The sequence below is a fragment of the Bombus pascuorum genome, chromosome 9, assembly GCF_905332965.1.
Source record: "Bombus pascuorum chromosome 9, iyBomPasc1.1, whole genome shotgun sequence".
Classification (NCBI taxonomy): Eukaryota; Metazoa; Arthropoda; class Insecta; order Hymenoptera; family Apidae; genus Bombus; species Bombus pascuorum.
In genome coordinates this window covers 28,942-52,162 of record NC_083496.1, presented here as the reverse complement: position 1 = coordinate 52,162, position 23,221 = coordinate 28,942, and the positions used below count along the sequence as shown (strand labels likewise).

At 35.1% G+C, this 23,221-nt stretch overlaps 2 protein-coding genes across 8 annotated transcripts in view; one reads left to right on the top strand and one right to left on the bottom strand.

The window, feature by feature from the left end:
* Positions 1–11,723, bottom strand: part of LOC132910824 (uncharacterized) — a 39,016-nt gene extending 27,293 nt beyond the window's left edge. The window contains exons 1-5 of one of the 7 annotated variants that reach the window (XM_060966895.1): positions 11,413–11,723; positions 11,167–11,333; positions 5,589–5,660; positions 2,091–2,389; positions 551–888 (exon numbers count right to left, since the gene is read on the bottom strand). In XM_060966895.1, coding sequence (XP_060822878.1) covers positions 551–888; positions 2,091–2,389; positions 5,589–5,660; positions 11,167–11,186 — 729 coding nt within the window. In that variant the 5' untranslated portion in view covers positions 11,187–11,333; positions 11,413–11,723. Of the gene's footprint in view, positions 1–550; positions 889–2,090; positions 2,390–5,588; positions 5,661–5,875; positions 5,896–5,955; positions 6,064–11,166; positions 11,334–11,412 lie in introns of those variants that run through there. The other 6 variants (XM_060966896.1, XM_060966900.1, XM_060966901.1 and 3 more) reach the window with 6 other exon arrangements.
* Positions 11,724–11,853: 130 nt separating this feature from the next.
* On the top strand, positions 11,854–20,526 carry LOC132910850 (odorant receptor 13a-like). The gene is made up of 9 exons (XM_060966946.1): positions 11,854–11,936; positions 16,216–16,338; positions 16,644–16,761; positions 16,839–17,100; positions 17,163–17,327; positions 19,382–19,472; positions 19,554–19,690; positions 19,769–19,901; positions 19,978–20,526. Exons 2-9 carry the CDS (start codon positions 16,270–16,272, stop codon positions 20,026–20,028), a joined length of 1,026 nt encoding a protein of 341 aa, XP_060822929.1. The 5' UTR covers positions 11,854–11,936; positions 16,216–16,269; the 3' UTR covers positions 20,029–20,526.
* Positions 20,527–23,221: the final 2,695 nt, after the last annotated feature.

Genomic DNA, 23,221 nt, shown 5'->3' with positions numbered 1-23,221 from the left:
TTCCAACGAGGCGTTTTTTATATGAACGTTTTTAGTATATGCCAAGTTGTACGAAATTTAATACACTTGAAACTATCTAGTTAGCATGTATGTAAGTGTTACGATAAATAAGATTATGTGCAAATATTTCTTGTAGTCGTTGTATATTACATAATTGAATTTTTCAAATTTTTGAAATTTTCGAAAAACAACCAAGTTATGGTAAATTTTATAAATCGATGTTGACTAGATCGACCGACCGAACCTAATCCATGCCTACAGTGTTCGATCATTGTCTTTATTTTGAAAATTACATTTTGCCAAGTATTGTATAAACATCAAATAATAATAAAAATAAAGATAATAATTGGAAGTAACTTTACGATGTGCATTATAAGAAGAAAAGAAAAAAAGAAAAAAAGAAAAAAAGAAAAGAAAAATATCGCTCGCTACATTTCACCCTTCTTTGTTCACCTTTATTTACAGTCCTTTAAGCCCTTTAATCAGCTTCTTCGATGAGTATTCATTTCCTAAACAACGAACAATCAAAATCCGTAAGCATGTTATTTACCTGTATATTAAACTTAGGTTTCTCATAAAAAATCTTCCTCTCATTCCTTTGACCGCACAAATGATTGATGCTGTCTTCAACGTTGTTGTTGTACTCGTTGTCGTTCTCAGCTGGTCTGGTGTCGATGTCGTTCAACCTTGTATAATCGGGACAGCTCTCGTGTTCATCCTCTGTCAGATCTGTGTCCGATAGAAGAGAAGGCGCCAGGTGTTGAAAGCCAGGATAGTTAGGGTTGACGATACCGCGACAACCTGAAGGCAAATTTCCCTCCTCGGACCAGTCAGACCACTCGGACGGTGTCAACTCGTGGGACGAGTCTTCGTGAGAGGAGTTACGCCCTGCGGAATTTCATGCTCGTCGCACATTGCCGGAATACTGAATAATCGTAGCGTGCCACTGACTGACTCATCACAGCTGCCCAGACGCCCGTCACCGGGGATTTCATTGAATCGTTTCATTAAATCACACGTGTTTATCTTAAACATTCTCACATGGTTCGAATCGCTGCTCTGGCAATTGCAGATATACATGTAATGGCTGTTTGTGAACTCTTGTACTATTACTAGAATTCCCTATTATCGCGCTATAGTAATTAATTAATACTAATTAATTAGTAAATTAGCCGAAAGTGCTAGAAATGGGATTAGTGAATTGGCAATGTAAATGTAAGGAAGATGTAGATGTTAAGACAAAAAGCCTCTTCCTCTTCAATCCTTTCTTGTTTGTGTTAGCTAATTACATACGCGCGCGTGTGTGTATAGCGAGAAGACAAAACGTCAGACGATAAATGTCAGAATATGGTTAGAATAAAAGTTCAACTAGAAAATTTAATATGGATGTTACATGATGCGATATTTTGCTGAATTTAAGATATAAAAGATTACTATTAAACTAAAATGTTCCTAAATATTTGACATGTATATCGTCGCCGTAGATCTTAACTGGTTTCCAACTTTATTCCATTTCCAATTCTATTTTCAAAAAAATGTAATTAGTCAATCCACATATGTCTGTCATGTCTCGCTGGTGTAAAGAATAACAAAGAATACAAGTTGATGATAATACGATGAGAATTCCACTTTATCAATATCATGTAACAGCCACGCATTAATTAACATTCCAACTTATTTGAACATTTCTATTTTGAAAAGACTTTCAGTCACAAAGCATTCAGCCAGGATAACGATCGCAGAAAATGAATGAAATTCATCGCAATCTCTTTTTTCGGAATCATAAAAAAATCTGCATTTTCACAACGCTCATAGTCATCATCATCAATAGAATCTTTTACCTAAATCATCTTTGCTATTCAAATTTCGTCCGTTAAATCAAGTCCATTGTGTATCTGTAGAATAATACGACGTTAAAGTTTGGCGAGAAAGATGACAGAACGCAATGGATCAACGAGTTATCTACTTGTCATTCTGCAAGAATGATATGCGTGTCAAAAACATTCCGTTCGTCTTCTATTTTGATCGAACCATCTAAACTACACAAATCATTTATAAAATTTTTCTTATTTCAAAAAAACAATGATTACCTTCGTAGTCCGCCAAACTCTCCACGGAACTGTTTCTACAGATTCTCGGAATTGTCAGGTTGTTGTTCAAGTTGCTGGTCTCGTTGTTCGAGCTATTGGTTTGCACGTTTTCGCGGGTGATGGCAAACGAGGACCACGTGGTCGTGTCTTCGGCGACGCGAAAATCCTGCGCAACTTCCACAACGAATTCGGTGTTGATTTGGCTCCTGGCGACCGTATCTACGGTCGTCGACGAAGTTCCGTTACGATTTCCGATCTCCTCGACAATCGGCTGGATCTGGTCGCTCCTACGTAACTGACTGCGAGTGAGACAGAGAAATAAGTCCAAATGGATCGATACGTTCCGTTAGCCGTGGCCCGTACCATCTATGACGATGCAAATATAGAGGCAGCACACCCATGTAAGACGTCTGCAAGGTGGCACGAGCTACACTCTGCTCTTTCATATCGCTCTAATTTTGCGAATAATTAAATTTCCGATTACGAGCAACTAATTTAGCTTTATCGCGCAATACTTTATTTACCGACTCTCTTGGACACCAACGCGCGATTATCGTTGCTCTTTCTTCGAACGCGTTTTGTATTTTAATTACATTATAATAATATAATAGTAGAATAATTAAAATATTTTTGGTAAAACTTGACAAAAGCTTACACTGATCACTTGAACAATCGATATTATTTTACGAAACAACAGAATAATTGTTTAAATCGCTTGACGTAAGCGGTGGCCGGCTTAAAGAAACTAACATGCGCGAGCGCGCGCGTGTGTATATGTATTGTAAAATAAACAAAAGATAAGTGCTAGATTTGAGTTGGATTCAAACAGGATACATAGGTAGTGGTATTGACAGATTTATGAGAATATCGTGAAAACAAAGCGGGATCGCCGGTTATACGTTTAACAGGAAAAAACATGTCAAGTCTTTTTAACGTGTCCAAAAATCATTGAAATCAGAGATGAAGTAACTTTTTTGCAGTTTCATTTATACGTGTGTGTATTGTACACGCACGCGCACACGCGCACGCGCACACGCGCACGCACGCACGCACGCACACACACACACACACACACAGAGCGTCCCGTTTGGAAGTACGCGCGCAATTATTTGCCAAACTGTAGCTCGTTTCAAAAATCGTTTAAAATAAAACTTACTGTTAACTAACTGTTGATTTCTATAATTAAGTATTACATATACCTTAAACAGATATTGATTAAAACTTACTGAATTTTTATTTTCTCACTTCGTTTAAAAAATTGTGCCAATTATTTATTCTCAAAGTATACGAAAAAACTGTTTATACTTCCTGTAAACGACGTATATAGTGTAGTTTCACTTCCTTTCGGCATTTAATTTTCTTTTTCCCACTACTTTGTATTTCTTTCTTTTATTTTGTCGACATCGCTGTCGATTTCCCTATATAGACAAGTCAACAAATTTTGTTCAAAAATCAATCAAATATTAATTTTCAGTTCTATTTCAACTTACTTTCTTAATAATGTCAGAAATTAACCAACAACATTCATCTTTCTTCCGTCTTTTATTAAGAGGAACAGATTTCTATGAAAGAGATTAACTCATTGATCGAAGAAAATATCGACAAATATGTATCTGTAATAGTTGAAGTATAGTATACCAATACCAGTGCAAAAGAACGAATTTTTTCTATGAGATCAAACGGTCGATTAGGTGGTCGTTAAATTGAGTTTCGAACGTTATGCATCGTTCAAGCTAGCTTCCGTCGAATCTTTGAATCAACCGAGGAGTTAATGTGCAATTTCATTGCGATCGGATCATAAAGACAGAGAGAGAGATAGATGTATGCGATGGTTGAAACATTCGTCGTTAGAACACGAAAAGACTATTTTCTGTCCGGTCGTGTCGCGTGTGTTATAGAAAATAATGTCTCGCATAATCTCGTGCACACGGTGGCAACGTTTTCGAATATTAAAAAGGATAACGTAACTCTATCTAATAAAGGTAACACACCATACTAAAGAAAAGAAAATTACTATTAGTTTCGCGCAATCGCTTCCTAAGGATATGTACGATCCTTACGTCTAAGGATATTTACAGGGGAGAATTATAAAAATCACTGAACGACCAAAAGAAACTTAGAAATTCGCTAACAAGACACGTGTAACTGTAAGACTATTTCCTCAAAAAAACTCGTGTCTTGCGGCCGGGAGGGGTGGCGGGTGTGCTTTTGGGTGGGGGGAGGGGAAGGGTCACAAAACACATGCTGCACAATCATTTATTGTGGTCTGTATGTATAGTATATGCGTGTGAATGCGCGTGCGCGTGCGTTTATGTGTATATGTGTTTGATGCATTTGGAAAAGGTTGAAATATTTATAAATGACAACATCGATAAATTAGAATCTAAACGAGGTACATAATAATTACTTTAATCTCGTTCTACTTTCTCATCGACATCGTAAGAAGCACGAATATTTGGAATGCGTGAATAAAATGGAGATAACAAGAGAGAAATAATAAGAATGAATACAAATGAGTATATGTATATTATATGTATACGGTAAACTCTATGAAAAGGGAACCGTTTAGAGTCAACACTAACCTTATGGTTTTTCCTTTTCAGTTAAATGCCTTGGCATTGCTAATAATAAGGCACGGAATAAATATTCTACGATTTAGACTAGTTAAGTTACATTTAAAGCTACTCGTTGCTAGATCAGTGAAAGCTACGCCGTTAAGCTGTGAGCTAATTACTAATTCTACAAAGAATTATCAGCTACTCTACTTAACGATAATAAAGAAAAAGGATGCAGTATTAAGTGAAACGTGATTAATCGATATTAAAATAAATATTGCACTCAAGTTCATGACGATGCTATTCGTGTGAATCTCTTGATGTTTCATTTCACTCTCGTAATAATATTCATCGAATAACAAAAATGCAAAATAATTAATGTCATGGAAATTATCACAGCGACGATTAAACGATGCTAAATGACCATTTCAAATTAAGCGCAACAACATTAACAATGTTGACGCAACAAAATTAAAACCAGCCTGAAACGTAATATCGAACGCCCCTTAAATTTTTCACTTACAACAAAGTTCGTATCTTTGATCGAATGAATAAAAATATAGTCAACCTAAAAAAACCGATAAGAAAGATAATAAAACACAAATTTCGATCTAGTTAGCGGGGAAAAGATGGCAAGGAAGCCTTATTATTCGTTTAGAAATTTCCAATTAGAACGACTGAAAGAAAATTCTTTGTCGTACGAAATACCGTTTCTGTTCACGGAAATCTTTAAACCACTGTTTAACCTTTTTCATGAAAAAGCTCGTTTCGAACGAAAGCGACCACGGCGCGACAACGATCACGATCACGATCACAATTACAATGAGGATCACGATGACGACCACGGTGACGAAACGAAATTGTGCGATTACGGAACAGTGAAGACGGATCACGAACATCGACTAACCCGGTTTTCACTCAACGAATTTGCAGTTGCACTTACTTGTTGTTCAATCCTCCAGGATGCAACGGTATCGAGACGACAGCCTCCTTGAGCCGCATATCGAATCCTCGTCTGAAAATACAGTTCCAAGAGAGACTGGTTGGTTAATCAGGTGGATTGAAAGTATTCTTTCTGCTTTTGCACGATAAAACACGATAAAACACGATAAAGCACACACACACAAGCACGCGTGCACGCACGCACGCACATGGCCGCGATATCCATCAATCCCACGGAATCATTTCATTTCACTGTCGGAGCGAAAGAAGGAAAACGCTGGATCGAACCTATTGTAAAATGACCAATAACTCTTCTCTTTCCTCTCTACCAGCCCGAGGGTTCTAAGGAAAAGAGGAATGGGACTTACCGACCGCCATGTTGAAGTCGTGCGCAAGGGTGCTCGCGTTTCCCGTGGTTTATCGACTCGCAACCAACACCCTCGTTTGCTCTCCTTTCACTCTCCTACCACTCTCGTCACCATTCTACCTTGTCTCTTTTTCGCTCACTCTGTCCCTACCTTCTTCCTCCTAGGTCTTTCTATTTCTCTCTCTCTCTCTCTCCCTCCCTCCCTCGCCCCCTCATCGTTCCCACTCACTCTCTCTCACTCTTTCACTCTCTCTCTCTCTCTCTCTCTTCCTCACTCTCTGTCTCTTTCTCTTTCTCTTTCTGCGCTTCCTCTTCCTATGCAACATGTACTTTAAACGATTCTTTATCATTCTCATCGTCATTTTTCTTCACCGTTCCGATTTCTCGACTAGTTACAAGTTGCTGTTTTTTCTCAAAGTTTAACTAGTATCGTAGACATTTGTATTACACGAGGATATCCTTTATATTTGGTTAGGTTGTACTTTCGAAAGGAATATTTTTGAAAGGTTTGGTAGGCATAGTGGGAAACGCTTAATCGATCGTTGCTTCCATCACGCTTTCGGCTCGAGAGATGCATTTGCGCGGGTTTCTCCGAGAATCTGATTTCAATCGCACGGTTTTAATAAAATATGGTGTTTAAAAGCGAATGGTTTTGGTATAATTAAAATGATCGTTTTAGTGCAGATAGCGAAGATTACATTGTCTGTTTGAGTGAAAATATTTGTCATATGTTAATTTCTTTGATATTTCGATAAGTACGAATTTTTAAATGTCACTGAAATTGTTCTTTTGGGAAATGAACGTTGTTTTAACAAAGTATTATTTTCCTGACTTTTTGGTTTTGCACAAGTTCTCGGTCTTTAGTTACATAGAAAGTTATTTGATTTGACCGTTACATGTTTCATTTAGTACTCTATAATTAAAATCTTTTCTTTGGAATTTTATCTTGAAACACTTTATGTATACGGAATGCTTGCAATGTACACTATTTCATTAATTCTATAATATATTCTGTAATATATTCTGTAACATATTTTTATTGTATCATTTCAATGTTAAACTTGCCTCCAAGATACAGTAAGATATTTTAATTCTTCATCTGTTGTCCTTTTTTTGATATTTTCAACAAGTTAACGAATGAAACGTAAGAAAATCTGATATCCTTGAGTTTACATTTACCGACTATATACATGTATACATACGTATATGTATATCGCAGTAAAAACAATTTTCATAATTTTTCAAAAAATGTCCTCCTTATTTATAGCAGCAAATATCGGATATCTCAGTTGAAGCAGCAGTAAAATAAACAGAAAGAGTAAAACTATATTATAAATTTTTATTTCAATTATTTTCTATTCCTTTTATTTAATCCTAAAGACCTTTAATACTTACATTGATAGAAGATTTGAAAAGGTTCACATACGAATGAATACATATAAACAACATAAATAAATAAAAGATTTACATATTTTGTTCGCTTATATTAAATAAATTCTGCTTTTCTACGATATTCCACGATCTCGTCAATGTATACCAAGCGATTTTGCTTTCTGCAGTGTTTATCGTTTGTAAAAGGCCCGTAACCAACAATGGATTACCTTGATGGGTTTTACTAGCCTTGTGTTTTATTTCTGTTATTCCACGTCTACTTATTTCTTATAGCTTCTGTTTTCTCATCCGTTTACCTCGATTCTCAAAGCACTCACTTATCTCAAAGAGATAATTAACGGAAAAATTCACAGAGAATTTCTTGACCTGACCTTACTCGAATCTCGTGCAAAGTAGTCTATCCTATAATTAAAGCGATTCATATCTAGAGAAAACTACTTCAGCAAGGTACTAGATACGAAATAGGAATCTCACCGAATACTAATCATAGTAATAATAATTTTACTAATTTTCCATTAATAATAATTGAAAGATAATTAACAGACATCTAGCAATTACTTACTAAGACTTAAATTTTTGAAAATATCGACGAATTTAATTCAGGAAGAAAGTGAAAATAAAAATCACTCAGTGTACTAATAATAGTACGTAATTCTGCTTATTTGATAATAATAATAGTAAAATACGCCAATTAAATATTAAGAAAAAGATTTTCGAAAATCATTGAGAGTTTCATTACAATATCTATTACGATAATTACCATCATTTTTTAAAAGATTAGTATACAATCGGTACAAGGTAGAATGAACATGCGTCGTCTGGTCGAATAAAATCTATTATTAATAGGTTAGTTAACATTTAAGCGAAAATAAAAGGAGATATTGCCTTCGGTTTTCTTAATTGGAACGAAATTAACAAACTGAGCTTTATAAAACTTTGCCTTAGAATTAGTGCAAATTTGCGAAAAACCATTTTTTTACATTTTCTCTAGCATACTGTATTTTATAATTCAAATAATCTATATTAAATAGTGTAATAGTGTAACAATTATTTGTTTTATGTAAGGCTCGGATGTTTGTTGGATAATGAGAAGAAAATAGAGTCCACGATAAAAGAGAACGAGAGTTACATATTGCGTATGCACTGTGAACTATGAACCACCGGACTATTTTTCCAAGCAAATAAAATATTCGTATACCTTCCTCTCCCCTCTCAACTATCCCTATCTCGTTTTCTCCTGCAAGCCCTTTAACTTTTAACTGTTTCCGCCTGGGTATTGCGTGCTGTACATTATGTACATCATAGATACAGGAACGCATCGATCGACCGTGTCCTTTCTACCCTTCCCGGTAGTGAGTTTCGCTTAAGGCCACGTGCTGCAATCGTGGCATGGATATTAGAGAAGTGTTCGTTCAACAGCTGGAATGATTGGATAAGCACGTGAAAAAGGCGGCGCAAGATAAACCGCAAGTTTTTTGAACAAGAACGAAACTATTTGTCTGCTTATAATATAACAAGCTTGCTTCGTTTGAGTAATTGACGAGCATTTTGAATATAATGCAAGCCTTCGTATACTATAGAACCATTTAGACGTTGTTCCACTGATAGCAGGAGGAGGAAGGCGGATAAAGGGATTGGATTGATGGTGAAATATACAGGGATGATAAAAATTGTTATTTCATTCCTTTAACCCGCGGTTAGGTTATTTGTAGCTTAACGAACCTAATGGTGTGTAAAGTTAGTTGGTTAAACAAGGATTGTAAAAATTGTCGTTCCTTCTATTTATTTTAACATCGTTTGTTACGAGCAAAATTAGCGTTTGGAAATGGATTTGAAGCAAGCACCAAAAATAATAATTCTATATTTTCTACATTTTCATGAAAACAGTTGTTGAGAAAAGGTTGATTTTCGTTTAAATGGAAACTGTTGATCATTAAATATTGAAGAGATTTATTCGTTTCAATTGCGAATACTATACTAAACGAACAAAACCTTTTTGAACAAATGTACGAACAAATTCTTTTTCTACCATTTATTTCCGATTAATTTATTCACATACGTTCACATTCGACTAAGCCATAATTATCGAGATAATTCAAAAAATAAAAGAATATATAGCTACACTTTTGATATTGCAATGTATAAAAGATTTATCATAATCTATATACATATATTTTCATAACATTGAGTAACGTTATATTTTTTTTTTTTTTTGGTATTGTAAATCAAAAAATACCTAATACAATATAATGTTTATAATATGTTTTTTTAAATATTTTTCTCAAAAATCAAACACTTTAATGCAGTAAGGATGATGTTACTCGCTCCAAGTTTCATACTATAATACATATATGATACCAGACTTCGCGGTACCATCGTATCATATAACATACGACACACTTCTGGCTATAGCCAGAGGTCACAGATTCTATTCTTTTGTTGAACCACCGCGGAGATTGATAACGATTTCATTTAAATATCAATACTTGCATCTATACTATATCGATGTAGGAGCATGTGGCAAAGCGAGGAGGAGAGGCCTTACGAAATCGGAATTTACGTAATCGGACGTTCGATCAAAGAGCCGAGAACACTCATTGCCAACATACCATCTTGACTTTCCATTTTTATTGTTCCTATTTATTGGGCTTAGAGAACTCTACACCTACTTTACGACATTCAGGTGTCATATATTGAAATTGGCCATTGATTGATTAAACTTACAAGTACATCTTTTGTTTCTTTTTACGATATTTTCATTATACGATTAATATTTTCCCACTAACAGTTTGCAATGTAGCGCAAACTCTTTTTCTCAACTTCTTTTCTAGTTGACTCATCTATCCTCATTTGTCTTCTTCGTTAGTCAACTTCTATTTTTCTCGTCACTACCTCGTGTAGTCGTAGATGCCTTTATCTCGAACGAGCCCGTATATATATTCGTAGAATGGGGTTTTAAAAGAGGAACCAGAGATACCGGCTTTTAAGCTTAGATAAAATAATTTATAAATTAAAAAGCAAGAAAAAGAAAAAAATTATTAGACCGAAAGTAGGGCAATACAAGTGTTGTCCTCGCGTGTCATAACTATATGTATAACCATCTTCGTTTCTTTTCATCAATTGTGCGCCGTTTTTTCTTTGCTTCTCACATATCCATGCATGCACATTCATACACATATCGTTCTGGTTTACATGCATTCATATTCATACATTGCACCATATTCTTATACGTATGTAAACTGTACGTACGTCAAGCAATTGCGAAAAACATACTCGAATATTTAGAATTCAATTTTTCCAAATTACGTACTATGCACATTATCTTGCTGAAAAGTTAAACGAGCAAAATTGTAATGCTCCTTTTGTAGAAACCTTTGCTTTTATGGCTGTATTCAGGAAAGTAACTAGTAATTATCAGAATTATCTGTAATTTTAACAAAAATATCGAAGTCCCTTAAATTATCAATGCAATAAGTAAACTGTTAAACCAAAATAAAAATTCTACACGGGCACTAATTATAAATATCCACGAGAAAAATACATTAGTACTTACTTTCTGTAATCGTGAATATTATTCAATTAATTACTGATATAATAAATATTCTTTATATAGTAGAATAAACTACAAGCAAATTCAATATTTTCCGCGTAAACGTGAGTTCATTTAATCATCTTAACTGAAAAACATAAACATTAACTACCCATCTGGCAATCCAACAATACCTAAACACTTGCAATCTAAAATTATCTCTTGTTATCTCTTCTACATATCGTACGTATCTCGCATTTAGTTAAATCGGACATGCAACGAACGACTCACTCGTCTCTCGTACGTTGCATAGTTCCCAACCGACCGAAAATCCTTTCGTAAAATCCACCTTTTAGAAATTCCACAAAGCTCCTTTCTCAAACAGTAGCACGAGAACGCGTCTTTCAGCGTCCTTGCGTCACGCGACTCGCCTTTCCTCCATATTGTCACGTACGACTCTGTGTGGACTCCATGGTTACCCAGTTCACATGTATACGAGCATTCTGAACGTGTCATATTAAACCTCTTTTTACTTACATGCCTTTTCACTATTAATCAGCAGTTATTCCTTAGCGTTTCCTAGCTATGATCAAACCGAGTCCTTAGCTTTCACGATGCCCTCGATGATAATGTCGCTGCCCTCGCATTCCACGATCGAGTCCACCAGAATCACGATAGAAGAGACGCGGGTGTTATCATAAAATGATTATTTTTTTTCCGGATAATTCTGAAGCGAAAATGCCGATTTCCAGTCCTGTTCTTCGTCGTTTCCACTGTACGTCCACTGAGAGCCACGCAGCGATTACGCAAAATATTTTTGCTGCACGCGCGAACAACGAGAGGAAACTGTGAGAAACGGTGTTGGCGTTCGATTTCTCTCTCCCTCTCTGCTGCTCGTCGCCTCATTCTCAACCCCCGATCAGGGTAGTGCATGCGCGTGGGCGACGTCGGGGTTGCTGACGCCACCGTTCGAAGTGAACGAGAGTTTGTTTTCAAGTAGCTCGATATCGAACAAGACAAACTTCTTCGTTCACGCATTTTACTGTTAGTAGTACTAAAAGGTAGGACAAACTGTGTATTAACACAGTTTTACGTCAATCGTGTAAAAGTATACACACCTACGTACAATTAGAAACCTCCTAACTCGTGAACAAGAGAATTATAGTTAACCACAGTTCTGGTTGGCGGAATAGGAACTAATAACTCTTACAAACAGGTTGTTTACAAAAATAATAATAATACCTGCAAAATGTGGGTACGTATTTATATTCGTGCGAATCTTGTTTGAAATCGTATAGCATTATAGAGTTTTCGTATTAAATCTTATAGAAATACACAAGATTATAAATGTATAAGGTGTGTATGTATGTATGTATGTATGTATGTATGTATGTAGTGGCGAAATGTTGAGTGCTGTGAGAGTTATGGGGGGTACAGCAGAGCAAAGTACACCGGACAACCTACAGTGGTGCTTCGTACTAAAGCTGCAATATGGCCGCGATCAAGTTGTCTCATGCGGTTTCACGGAGTCTCGTATTCATAATATCTATACATATCAGTGGTCGAATATCGTGCATGACCGCGATAACTTGTGGCTGCAACCTGCAACACGGCCTCTCGTCTTCAACCAGAGAGAAAATAAGAATGCTCGCTATATGTTGTTCACGCTCATTGTTCTGGTTGTTTCTCGACTAGTACTGTCTCCTCCCCCCTCCCCTCCTAATCAGCCAAATGCTGGAAGCAACTTCACGCTCACATATCTAAGAATCTATTTAATTTCATCGTTGACTAATAAATACTCGTCTGTGGTTTCACGCTGCTAGAACCTATATGTAATTGTACGGTCCTACAGAAAAGTTCATACGTGCTTTTCTATCCGAGATAGGCAAGTATAAAAGTAACAAAATCGCGTAATAATCAAACTACGTTGCCTAAAAAGGAGAAATTAATTGTATACTATATTTACTTTTAGAGAAGAAACGAAAACCTCTCCTTTCGAATGGTAATGAGTCAAGAGAGTGATGCAATAATTTTAATATATTCTCAATACACAAAAGTTTTTCTTAGGTTTAATATGAAATTGAATTTCTTCGCGATTATGTTTTAGTTATAACAAAACCTAGATTTCATTTTAATAGTAGTTTTACTAGTTGACGGACAGTAAATAAGTATTTCTGACGCGACATATCTGTTTTATATGGCCATTCGTTTACAGTAATGATAAAAGCAGAAGAACAAATTAACCGTAGATAAGAATCGACGTAACGATAGATTTCTGATCCACAACATCTATCCATCTTACTTTCATCATTGACCTAATGACCTAAAATTTATTAATTCTATGAATTTTGATCCAAAATTTAAAATTAGTAATATTATACGTATCAAGATTGGTAATCTATCACAGAGGTGTTTAATTGATGGTCCACGAGCAACATCTGTCCTTCCGAGGTGTTCCCGAGGTATCCAGCGACTGTCTTTTTGTTTATATATTGAACATTAAAGCAACGGCACGAGACACACACAAAAAAAAAGAAAAGAAAAAAAGACAAAAGAAAAGGACATTGTGCCAGTGCATTATTGTGTATCGCGTTCCTATCCGTCTATATCGCCTTTGTGACGTAAACGCCTAATGTTACGTCCTAGCAGCTAGGATCTGCTTACAATAGTGTGCTTGCATTGTTAAATGACTCCTGGTAGTGTAAATTTTAAGAATGTTATATATCGTCGCAGCTCCTTTCATATTATTTAGAATTATTGGGAACCACGTTATTGGCCTCATTTTGTTGCTTGGATACAAGTTAACAGGTGCAACATATTTACTGTAACTCCTGCCCTCCTAGGTTATTGGTGAAGCATACCTGATTAAATCTTTCAACCATTTTTGGGGATTTCCGTGAGCCTAAATCTTGACATTTCGTCGATCGGGGATGGTTGCTTTCGTCTGTAACAAAACAAACGTTGCCAAAAGCGTGGTTAGCATTGCAATATATTTAGCGTTCAGCGATCAGCGTGAAAAATTTCGTCGAGCAGCATAGTCATTTGGTTGGAGTGCTTGAACGTGGCAAATTTTATCATTATTTTTCGCACTGTCATACGATTGATTGACACTTGACAAGCTATTCTGCGTAACCCCATTAGTGGAAAAGCACGAGCAATGCGATAATTTACCATCAATGGATGCGGCATCCGCCTGCTAGGTGATGTGATTGGACGCGTTACAATATTAATTCTTGATTATCAAATTGTTGATATAATCGTTGAAAATCACGTTACCTAGAAATTATCTTTGCACGTAGTGGTCTTCCATTATTCCCCACTGAATTCCGACATATTTCACGAGCTAATTTGTAACTCCCTGCTGTTTCGTGCGTTTTATAATAGTTTATTTATAACTATTTATAATAGTTTCTCATTGTAAACGTGAACACAGTCATGTGAACAGTCAGTTTAATAATTACTGAAACTTTGACATCACTTTTCAGGAGAACGATTGAGTTGCAGCCTGTGATTCATGTTACAAAGTTGGTTTTCGCGACGAGTAGAATATGAGGCAAGCAAAAAACTCTGACCTTCTGACCTTGACTTCCAAGGATAATTTTGACAAGACTTTTTTTTTAGTCTAACATTCACCGAATCGAAAACATAGAATCACTCTGTGATGATCATTACCAACAATATTTATATATCCTGTACAAATAAGCTAATAAATTTCGCGTTGACCTTACCAAGTTGATAATGTTGATCCCGACAGATATTTTAATCCTGTAACGATGCACTGTTACGTGACACTTCATTGTGATCCTTGCATATGGTGTTCTTGTTACACCTTAACTGTTTTGTTTGCAGTCACAACATAAGGTATTACATTTATCGACATATTTCAGATCGTATAATAGCTAAATTCTATTACAAAATTTTGACAATTTTTACGTACTTATCTAATTTAATTGGAAATATTACACCGTTTAAACAGTGGATTTCCTTTTCACTATCACAAACACGCAATGCAAATTTATAGTCAAACAGTTGTGCTTTAAGATGATTTGGCATGGAATATATCAAATTTATCGAACCATAGACGAAACAATAATAAAATTTTATCGTGCATTTTAGTAATTTCATCTTATATCATTACAGACATTTGTTTTAATAGAATCAATCTAGTTATATGTAATTATAAAAATTAATTCGTTTCTCTCCTAATCAATTACCTCGGCCGTAAGGAGAACGAAGATCGGGATTAAAACAACACTTTGCCTTGATAATTTCGGCAGAGTACTCTGAAATGGCCATACTCCTACGAATGACAAAAGACGCTTGTTCAATCGAAAGGCAGGCTGCTCGAAGAAATCCATACCGATTATCATCGCATTTCATTCATTGCTCCGACTTACATACAACGTATGTCGTAGACTAGCGTAAAAACGAATCAATAAAACTTGCACGAAGGTAATCGACGATAATTTGCTTGTTAAATCATTAACGGGCCAGTTAATTACTTAAATAGCCGAAACAGTTCATCGTTCCGTATTCATTAAATGCGAGAGACAAGATTTTCACGTCTACCTATCCCACAAGGTTCCCTCCAGTTTCTATTCCTTTCATGTCAGATATATTCGCAAAATGATAGCTAATTAAAGAAGATTATTTCTTCACCGTCCCTTCTTTCTTTCTTTCTTTTCGTCATTATACGGAGAACATTGTACTTAATAAGCGAAACGACCGACTGCTATCATATTAAACGAGTCGCTGTAAGCAACCTATAGGAAAATGATTGTCTGCAGTAGAACGATTTTCATTTTAGAATGAAATAAAGCCTTCGTGCGGACGGTGTCTTTAATCTTCTTGATAGCTTGATAGTATAAAGCTAACAGTGTGATGTGTCAATTAATTTTATTTCTATACGATTTTTTGATTGGAATATGTAGCATTTGTTTCGTATAATATATTTCCTTCTTTTTTCTTTACATCACAATAAACGTTGTGCAATTGTAATTATAAACAAGCGAAGAGGTTATTGGAGGTCATCTAATTAAGATTGTTCTTTTTCAAGTACAGTAATTCTCGAATAAGTGATCATAAAACGAATTTATTAATGATCATTTAACTAAGTTAAGATACGTGGATCTTGTACGATCGGTGAATGACAGTTCAAAGAGATAATTTCAAGCGTTTAGTGAATTTTATTTATACTCGTATGTTAATGAGAATTTACATTTTTTATAGAAAAATGTAATAATTTGGCATGGAATAGAATTTTGTAACTCTTCTCAAGTAATCAAACACTTTTATTTATATATCTTTGTAATTTTATATCGTATATATGGATCTTTTCAGATTAGAGGATTGTCCAATGCATGGAGTGTCAACTACGGTTTAGCCATCGAATGCATGCCACCGATCATAGCACTTTTCCTTTCTATGTCGATGTATCTCAACGCAATTTTTAACACAAAAAAGGTACTACATCTAGCTATTTCGTTTAGCAAAGAAATATTTAAAAGAAATATATATATATATTAAGGATTGAGCGCGATTTGTTAATTTAATTAACGGGTTCTATTTCAATCGTTGCATAGGGAATAATTTTCACAAGGTGAAAGCAACTTGTTTCACGTTGCAATTAAAATTTACACACGACGATGAAAACACGAAGAAAACTTTCGAAAATATATTTGCGAATTCCTACACTCTGAAGAATCTAGAACAAACTTTTCCTTCTTTATTTTCATTAAATGATGTTTCTCCTATTCTTCTTTCAACAGATGAGGGATGTACTGTTATTCATTAAAAATAACCATAATTACTACGCGAATCGTCCAGAAAAGCTGATTCTTCGATATTATGACGTACAAGGAAGAAAAATTACACTTTATTATGCCTGTAAGTGTCTGAGATCTCGAACTTTTTTCAGAGTTATTTAAAAGGGTAAAGGGTAAGTTTTCTTATTCCCATCTTAGTATACGTTTACATAACAGTGGTGGCTTACATAACGATACCAGCAATGTCGCTGCTAATTGATTTCATTATACCCTCGAATCATTCAGAAGAGAAAAGCTTTCCAATTGAACTCGATTATGGCGTGGATACACAAGAATATTTTTATTATCTGTTCATACATTCATACATGACAATAGCCATGATTGCCAATTTAATTGCTTCTTGTGATACTACATACATGCTATACGCCCAACATGGCTGTGCTTTGTTCGCAATTGTGAGGTAAAGTTTACATATATCTCTATTATGCTTAAAATTCTGATGTGAAAAAGAAATTTTTCTAGTTACGAATTGAGAACTGTGCACATTTTGGATGCGAGTAGTTTGATAAATTTAAAGGATCATCGTTTATTCGAGAACTACAAAAATACCGAATTATTGCCGGAAGAAGAGAAGAAAATTTGCACGAAACTGTTTCTTTGTATAAAAGAATATCAAAATGCAATAAGGTCGGTAGGCTTAGTGTACGGTAGGATGGACTTGGATTCTCCCGTTATCAGAGTTTTTTGAGATACTCCTTGTGCTATTGGATGAAAAAGTGATTTGTACAAAATTTTAAATCGACCAGGCGACGGGAGATGGTGTCATATCGATTTTGCAAAAATGTTTTTATTTTTGTGACCAGTTTTTCTACATCGTAGTATATATAGTAAGTATACATGTTCATCTTATCGTTGAATGTGTCTTCTTAGGCTCTGTAACAATATTTATTATTATTATTTGTTTGTACTTTAGACTCAAAGCCTAATACAACGAGGGGTTGTTGCATTCTTATTCCTAGTTTTCTACACTGTATCAAATTTTTACATCGAGTTCTTAATTCCTATATTATATTGCTATTTTATTATACTTCTTTAACTCTCTCTCTCTCTCTCTCTCTCTCAATAATTAATATGTAATATCTAGTATAGCGTATACGATACAATGATATATACATACAGTAGGTACATACAACTATATTTATATTTATGTCCGTATATAAAAGTATCTTTTCTCATATATTAAGCTTTATTACAGATCCAAGTGCGGTCTTCTCATCTTTATCGTTGGTTGTACGTAATTGAAAATGTTTTCTTGCCTCTTCTCTGTTCTCGATGGTTAGTACCTGTTGGAAGTATTTTCTCTCTTCTCTCTCTGTATATCATATCGTTGATATTGAGGACATATCGAGATACGTTATATCGCCGCCATACCGCGGAACTCAGGTATTCGACAGTAATTGACAGCCGCAGTGTAGAATGCCAGAGCCAACGGACGAGCCCCGGGCGAATAGGAAAAGGACGATCTCCTCGGCGATATCGATCAGTTATTCGAGGACAGGGAGTCACTTGTGATTCTGAGACCTGATAGAAAACGCGGTCGCGTTTCGCTCTTGTACTACAAAATAGTCGTGTAAATGATAATTCATTGTAGAAGCGAATTCGTCACGTGTTAGACCAAGCGTAAATAAAGTGAGTTGTGCCACGATCAAATAGCGATATGTTTCAAATTTCAAGGTTTCTTCCCTTCTCATGTTACAAAGCTGGCACACTCGCGCGTCGTTTATTTTTATTTTTTTCCCTTTCCCACCCGATACTATACTACATTCATGCCTCCCAGCTAAACATATTTGAACAATTGTCCTAATCCTGTAAATTATCGGTAATACAAGGCCTGAGTATTCTTCCCCGTTAAATTCTTTATACATATATATTTATATATCGGACAGTATCTTGAGGCCAAAGCTTTATCTCTATCGTCTAGGAATGTTTTGATTTCAATTTATATCGGCTATTCGATAACTTCTCCTCCGATTCTTCTGGCTCTAATATTCCGCTTCCTTGTGGTTCTATTAGTTTTTCGTCTAATATCGTGTACCAGTTGTACTTCCTGAAATTGCGTGAAATTGTAGAGAAGCCAAGTACCGGTATCTCTGCCTACTACAGTTGTACGCCTGTCGCAGCGAGAGAAGTCGGTATTAGTTACCGACTGCCAGCCGCTTATCTTCTGTTGATTCACGAAGATCGGGCGAGCTTAACGACCACGTGCAGAACGTGCATATGCAAGACTGTAAGAAACGACTATTATAATTCATTTAAAAATAAATATCATCAATGTATTCTCTTTTAGGCTAGTTGTTTCCTTAATCTGGCCACCGCGAGACTGCCGGCAACGCTTGCGTAAAAAGATAAAAAAAAAAAAAAAAAAAAAAAAGAGAAAGGATAAATTCAACGATATATCGGAGACACGTGAGACATATCATATTTACGATGTATCGCAACGCCTGGATACCAGTCACAAAAACAAACAAATTTTCAAAATCAACGTGACACGATTTGCCGTTCGATTCTAAATGTTTCATAGATTATATATTCATCTAGTAGTACTATCCTAAGGGGTGTCTTGAAAAAAAGAACTAAAAATTAATTTTTGACAAATAAGTTGAGTAAGGTCCATCCTAGTGTACAGTCATACTGTTTGTTTCTTTCACGCCACACCGACAGATGGATTTTATTTTTCTTAGATACTGTAATCTTGTCGAATCACTGTTCGCCAAATCCATATTCGTTCAATTGTTCTTTAACGTTGTCTGCCTTAGCATTGCAGGAGTCGAAGCGAGTATTCGTATAACATTATATAATTAAATTAGAATATTCTTCTTTGATTCAAATCTATAAACGCTTCACTATTTTTAGACTGTAATGAAACTAGGCAATGCAGCTGATACGATACGATTTGGATCATTTACATTCGCGCAAGCTGCTCACATATTCGTCCTCTGCCTTCCTGGGCAAAGATTATTGAATCACAGCGAAGAGGTGTACAACGCGGCGTAAGAATATCTCCTTTACTTTTCTGAAACGTTTGCACTTTTATATTTCAGGAGTTAATTGATAATTAATTCATCTAGATGCGAGGCTATGTGGTATATATTTCCTAAAAAGTGTCATAATTTATATAAATTTTTACTCGCAAGGACTTTAGTATTTAGCAAAATTACAGCTTTCAAAGTAGCGACCATGTCAATGGAAACTTTTCTCGCGGTAAATACTTTCTATCGCGACTCATTTTATACGATGGTAAGATTATACATAATTTTATTGTAACACATACTTTCAGATTATTCAAACAGCAATGAGTTATTTTACCGTGTTGCTTTCAACCACGTGAACTTTTAATGAAATTAAAAAGCAATATATTTTAGTTGCATATTTAATAAAGATCGTAGGGGTTTGATAGAAAAGAGATTTCCTTCATTTTATTTCTGCGATAAATACAAGGATACGTTTTAAAAAACTCAGGGTAACAACTCGCATGTTTAACAACACCAATATTAGAGATAGAAAGTAACTAGGCATGTACAAAACAATTAAGTATTAAAGTAAAGGCACTGTATGGTGCACGCACATTGAAATTCGCACTTTATCTTGACTTTGATCTCCTTCTTGGTTTTTCCTTTTTCCTCGTTGCGTTGCGGTGATTGAATTTTTGAATGCCAAGATTCGGTAAGTACAAGTAAGTGTATATGCGCGTTTTGTTCCTCTCGAGATACATACATATATGTAGTGACGGTTAGTGGATTTTACAGCATACTGCATGCTACATGAACATCATGTAATCATAAACAATCTCGAATTATTAAATCGGCTTGACGATTTTTTCTCGCCTTTGAACATGCCAATAACCCCAGGCATTGCCTGTGGGACTGCTTTTCCTCCCTTGTTTGTTCGAGCTATAATCAAATCAGGAGTAGTTGATCCCAGTATTTTAATTTGAATCTTTTCTCCAAAAGTTTGCAGAGAAAACGGTTGTCTCAACGAAGAATCCACGAAATCCATTTTAAGAATCCATTTTAAAATCGTTTTAAAAAGAAGATTCGGGCGAAACTGTAGAAATACTGACTAGGCTTCGATTTCGATGATATTTCAACATGTTGTAGAAATCAATATTTCAATCAACTTTTCCCTATACACATGAGGAGCGAACTCGCATAAATTTCGTCGAGCAATTTTTGCGGAAAGTTACCAGTATCACTGCAGTGAATTCTACTTACAGTTGAGTAACATCTGTGGCAGCGTATGCAAGACAGAGAAGTAAGACGACATCGACGCAATAGCGTCGTAACAAAAAGGCGACACTTCAAGCAATAGTTCATGACGATGATTGTTCGTTGGTCGAAGCTGTGTAAGATATTTTTTGTATATGGAATTTTAACGCAAAGGTACGTTGATCGCAAATTGTGGTAAATACAACACGAAAGGTAATTCTAATTATCTCATGTCTAGTTATAGGTTGTCGTTATCGGTTTCTTTTCCTTCCTTTATATAAATTGGCCTGCGAACATGGATGGACGATGCATCTGGAGAAATGGACTGTGACGAATAACAACGAGCAGCAAGAGGATTAAGAAGAGGAAGAAGGAAAGAAACGTTTAATCGCTGATAATGAGAAAATTTATTATCTGGTTGGTTGTGTGCGAGCGTGGGAGAAGAAGTGTGAAACGAGAGAAGGGCAGAAAGAAGTAGCTCGTAAATGTGTAAATAAGATGTGTAAATAAAAGCGTTTGGAAATGTGAAACGTTTTGCGCAAAGCAGGTAATGATAAGAGCGTAAAAATATAGGGTGAAAAGACGAGGTGTGTAATAAAGATGCGTAAATAAAATAAAAATAAAATAAACGTGTTCCTAACTTGGGTGTGTGAAAGATGGAGCAAGAAAGATAATAACGATGTTGATACAGCATGCGAATTTGTCAAAACATGAGTTAGTTTTGTTAGAAAATTCTAAAATATGTAAAAAGATTGTAGACGTTAGATGCGTGAAAGTTGAAAGAAGTAAGAAAAAAAGGAAGACAGAGTATAAAATGATAATAGGTAATACGTAAGGCAATATAATTTTCTGGATGGCAAAAGAATGGATTTGTTTGGATTTTAGGAAACTAAAGAATAAATAAAGGTACATTTGGGACATATGTGTGCGTTGTTTATTCGACCATTGACCATAAAGTGTGAAAGCAGGCTTTAAAAAGATAAATGACAGATAGAATAGTTTCATTGGCAACCTTCTAAATGGTTGCACTGTGATCTCTCGCTATTAGTATTGCCTATTGTTTAAATACGAGTGCGTAGATTTATACTTATTAGCGTTGCGTCTCAAATTTCGGGAATTTTCGGAATTTCCTTTTTTAAATGGTAGATTAATTGAAACTGCAGATATAACGAAGCACTGTCCGCGTTTGATTTTGAAAATTTTCTGCCTCATAAATATTAATAGTAAGTTAGCGTTGCGAAACAAGAACATAACACTTAAGCCATTAATTTATAACAATCAAACCGTTAATTAACAACATATAAACCATTACTTAAGAACAATTAAGGCAATAATTTGCAATATTTAAGCCATTACTTAATAACAGTTACACCATTAATTCATAAGAATCAAGCCAATAAGTAACAACTTTCGAACAATTAATTTATAACAATCCAACCAATAATTAACAATATTTAAGCAACTAATTAATAACAATTAAACTATTAATTTATAGCAATAGAAACATTCATTGAGAAACATTTAAAACTTTAATTTATAACAATCAAACCATTCTTTAAGTAATCAATAAGTCTCTCGCTAGTAGCCTAATAAATCCTTTGATAGATCTAACGAAGAATATTATTCGCTATATAATTAATATATGTAGCACGTACATCGATGCCGGTGCTACTGAAGAAAAAGGAGCCATTTTTTCTTACTACCATAACCAGTAAATTTACTCGTTTAACTTGAGAGGAATTAAAAAGGAACCTGACTTTTAAGTAAGCATTAAATAAGAATTTTAAATATCACCTACAGTGATGTAGGTGCTATTCAAGCAAAAAGAATATTTAATACAAGAGCGTTCATTATTTAATACCTTAATTTATTTCACAGTAACGTCATCGACTGCCGTTAGGTTTTCTTTCTCTTTCTGTTCAAACTAATTGATAGTCGAAAACTAGTATCAAAGAAGTGTGAATATAGTCTTAGCTTGTGGAAACTATTAAAACGATAAAAATGGACATCGTATTGAATCATTGAAGACGCCAATTTACGATAAAAATTAAGAAATTGGTCAATTTGATTATGTTATAATGGAAAAACCGTCTTTTACTTTGTCAAAAGATCGTTACCCTTTGATTGACATCTCGATACTTTGTAAAGGTATATAGGGAACCCGGAAGTGGCGCGCGAGCTCTTTAGTGCCTGAACTGTCGGAGAGTGAACATCGAAGAAGAACTTAAATATACGGTAAATAAACAAAAAATATTAACAATAACATTGAACTGGTAATTTATAACTTCTAAATCGTTAATTTACAACACTTAAGCT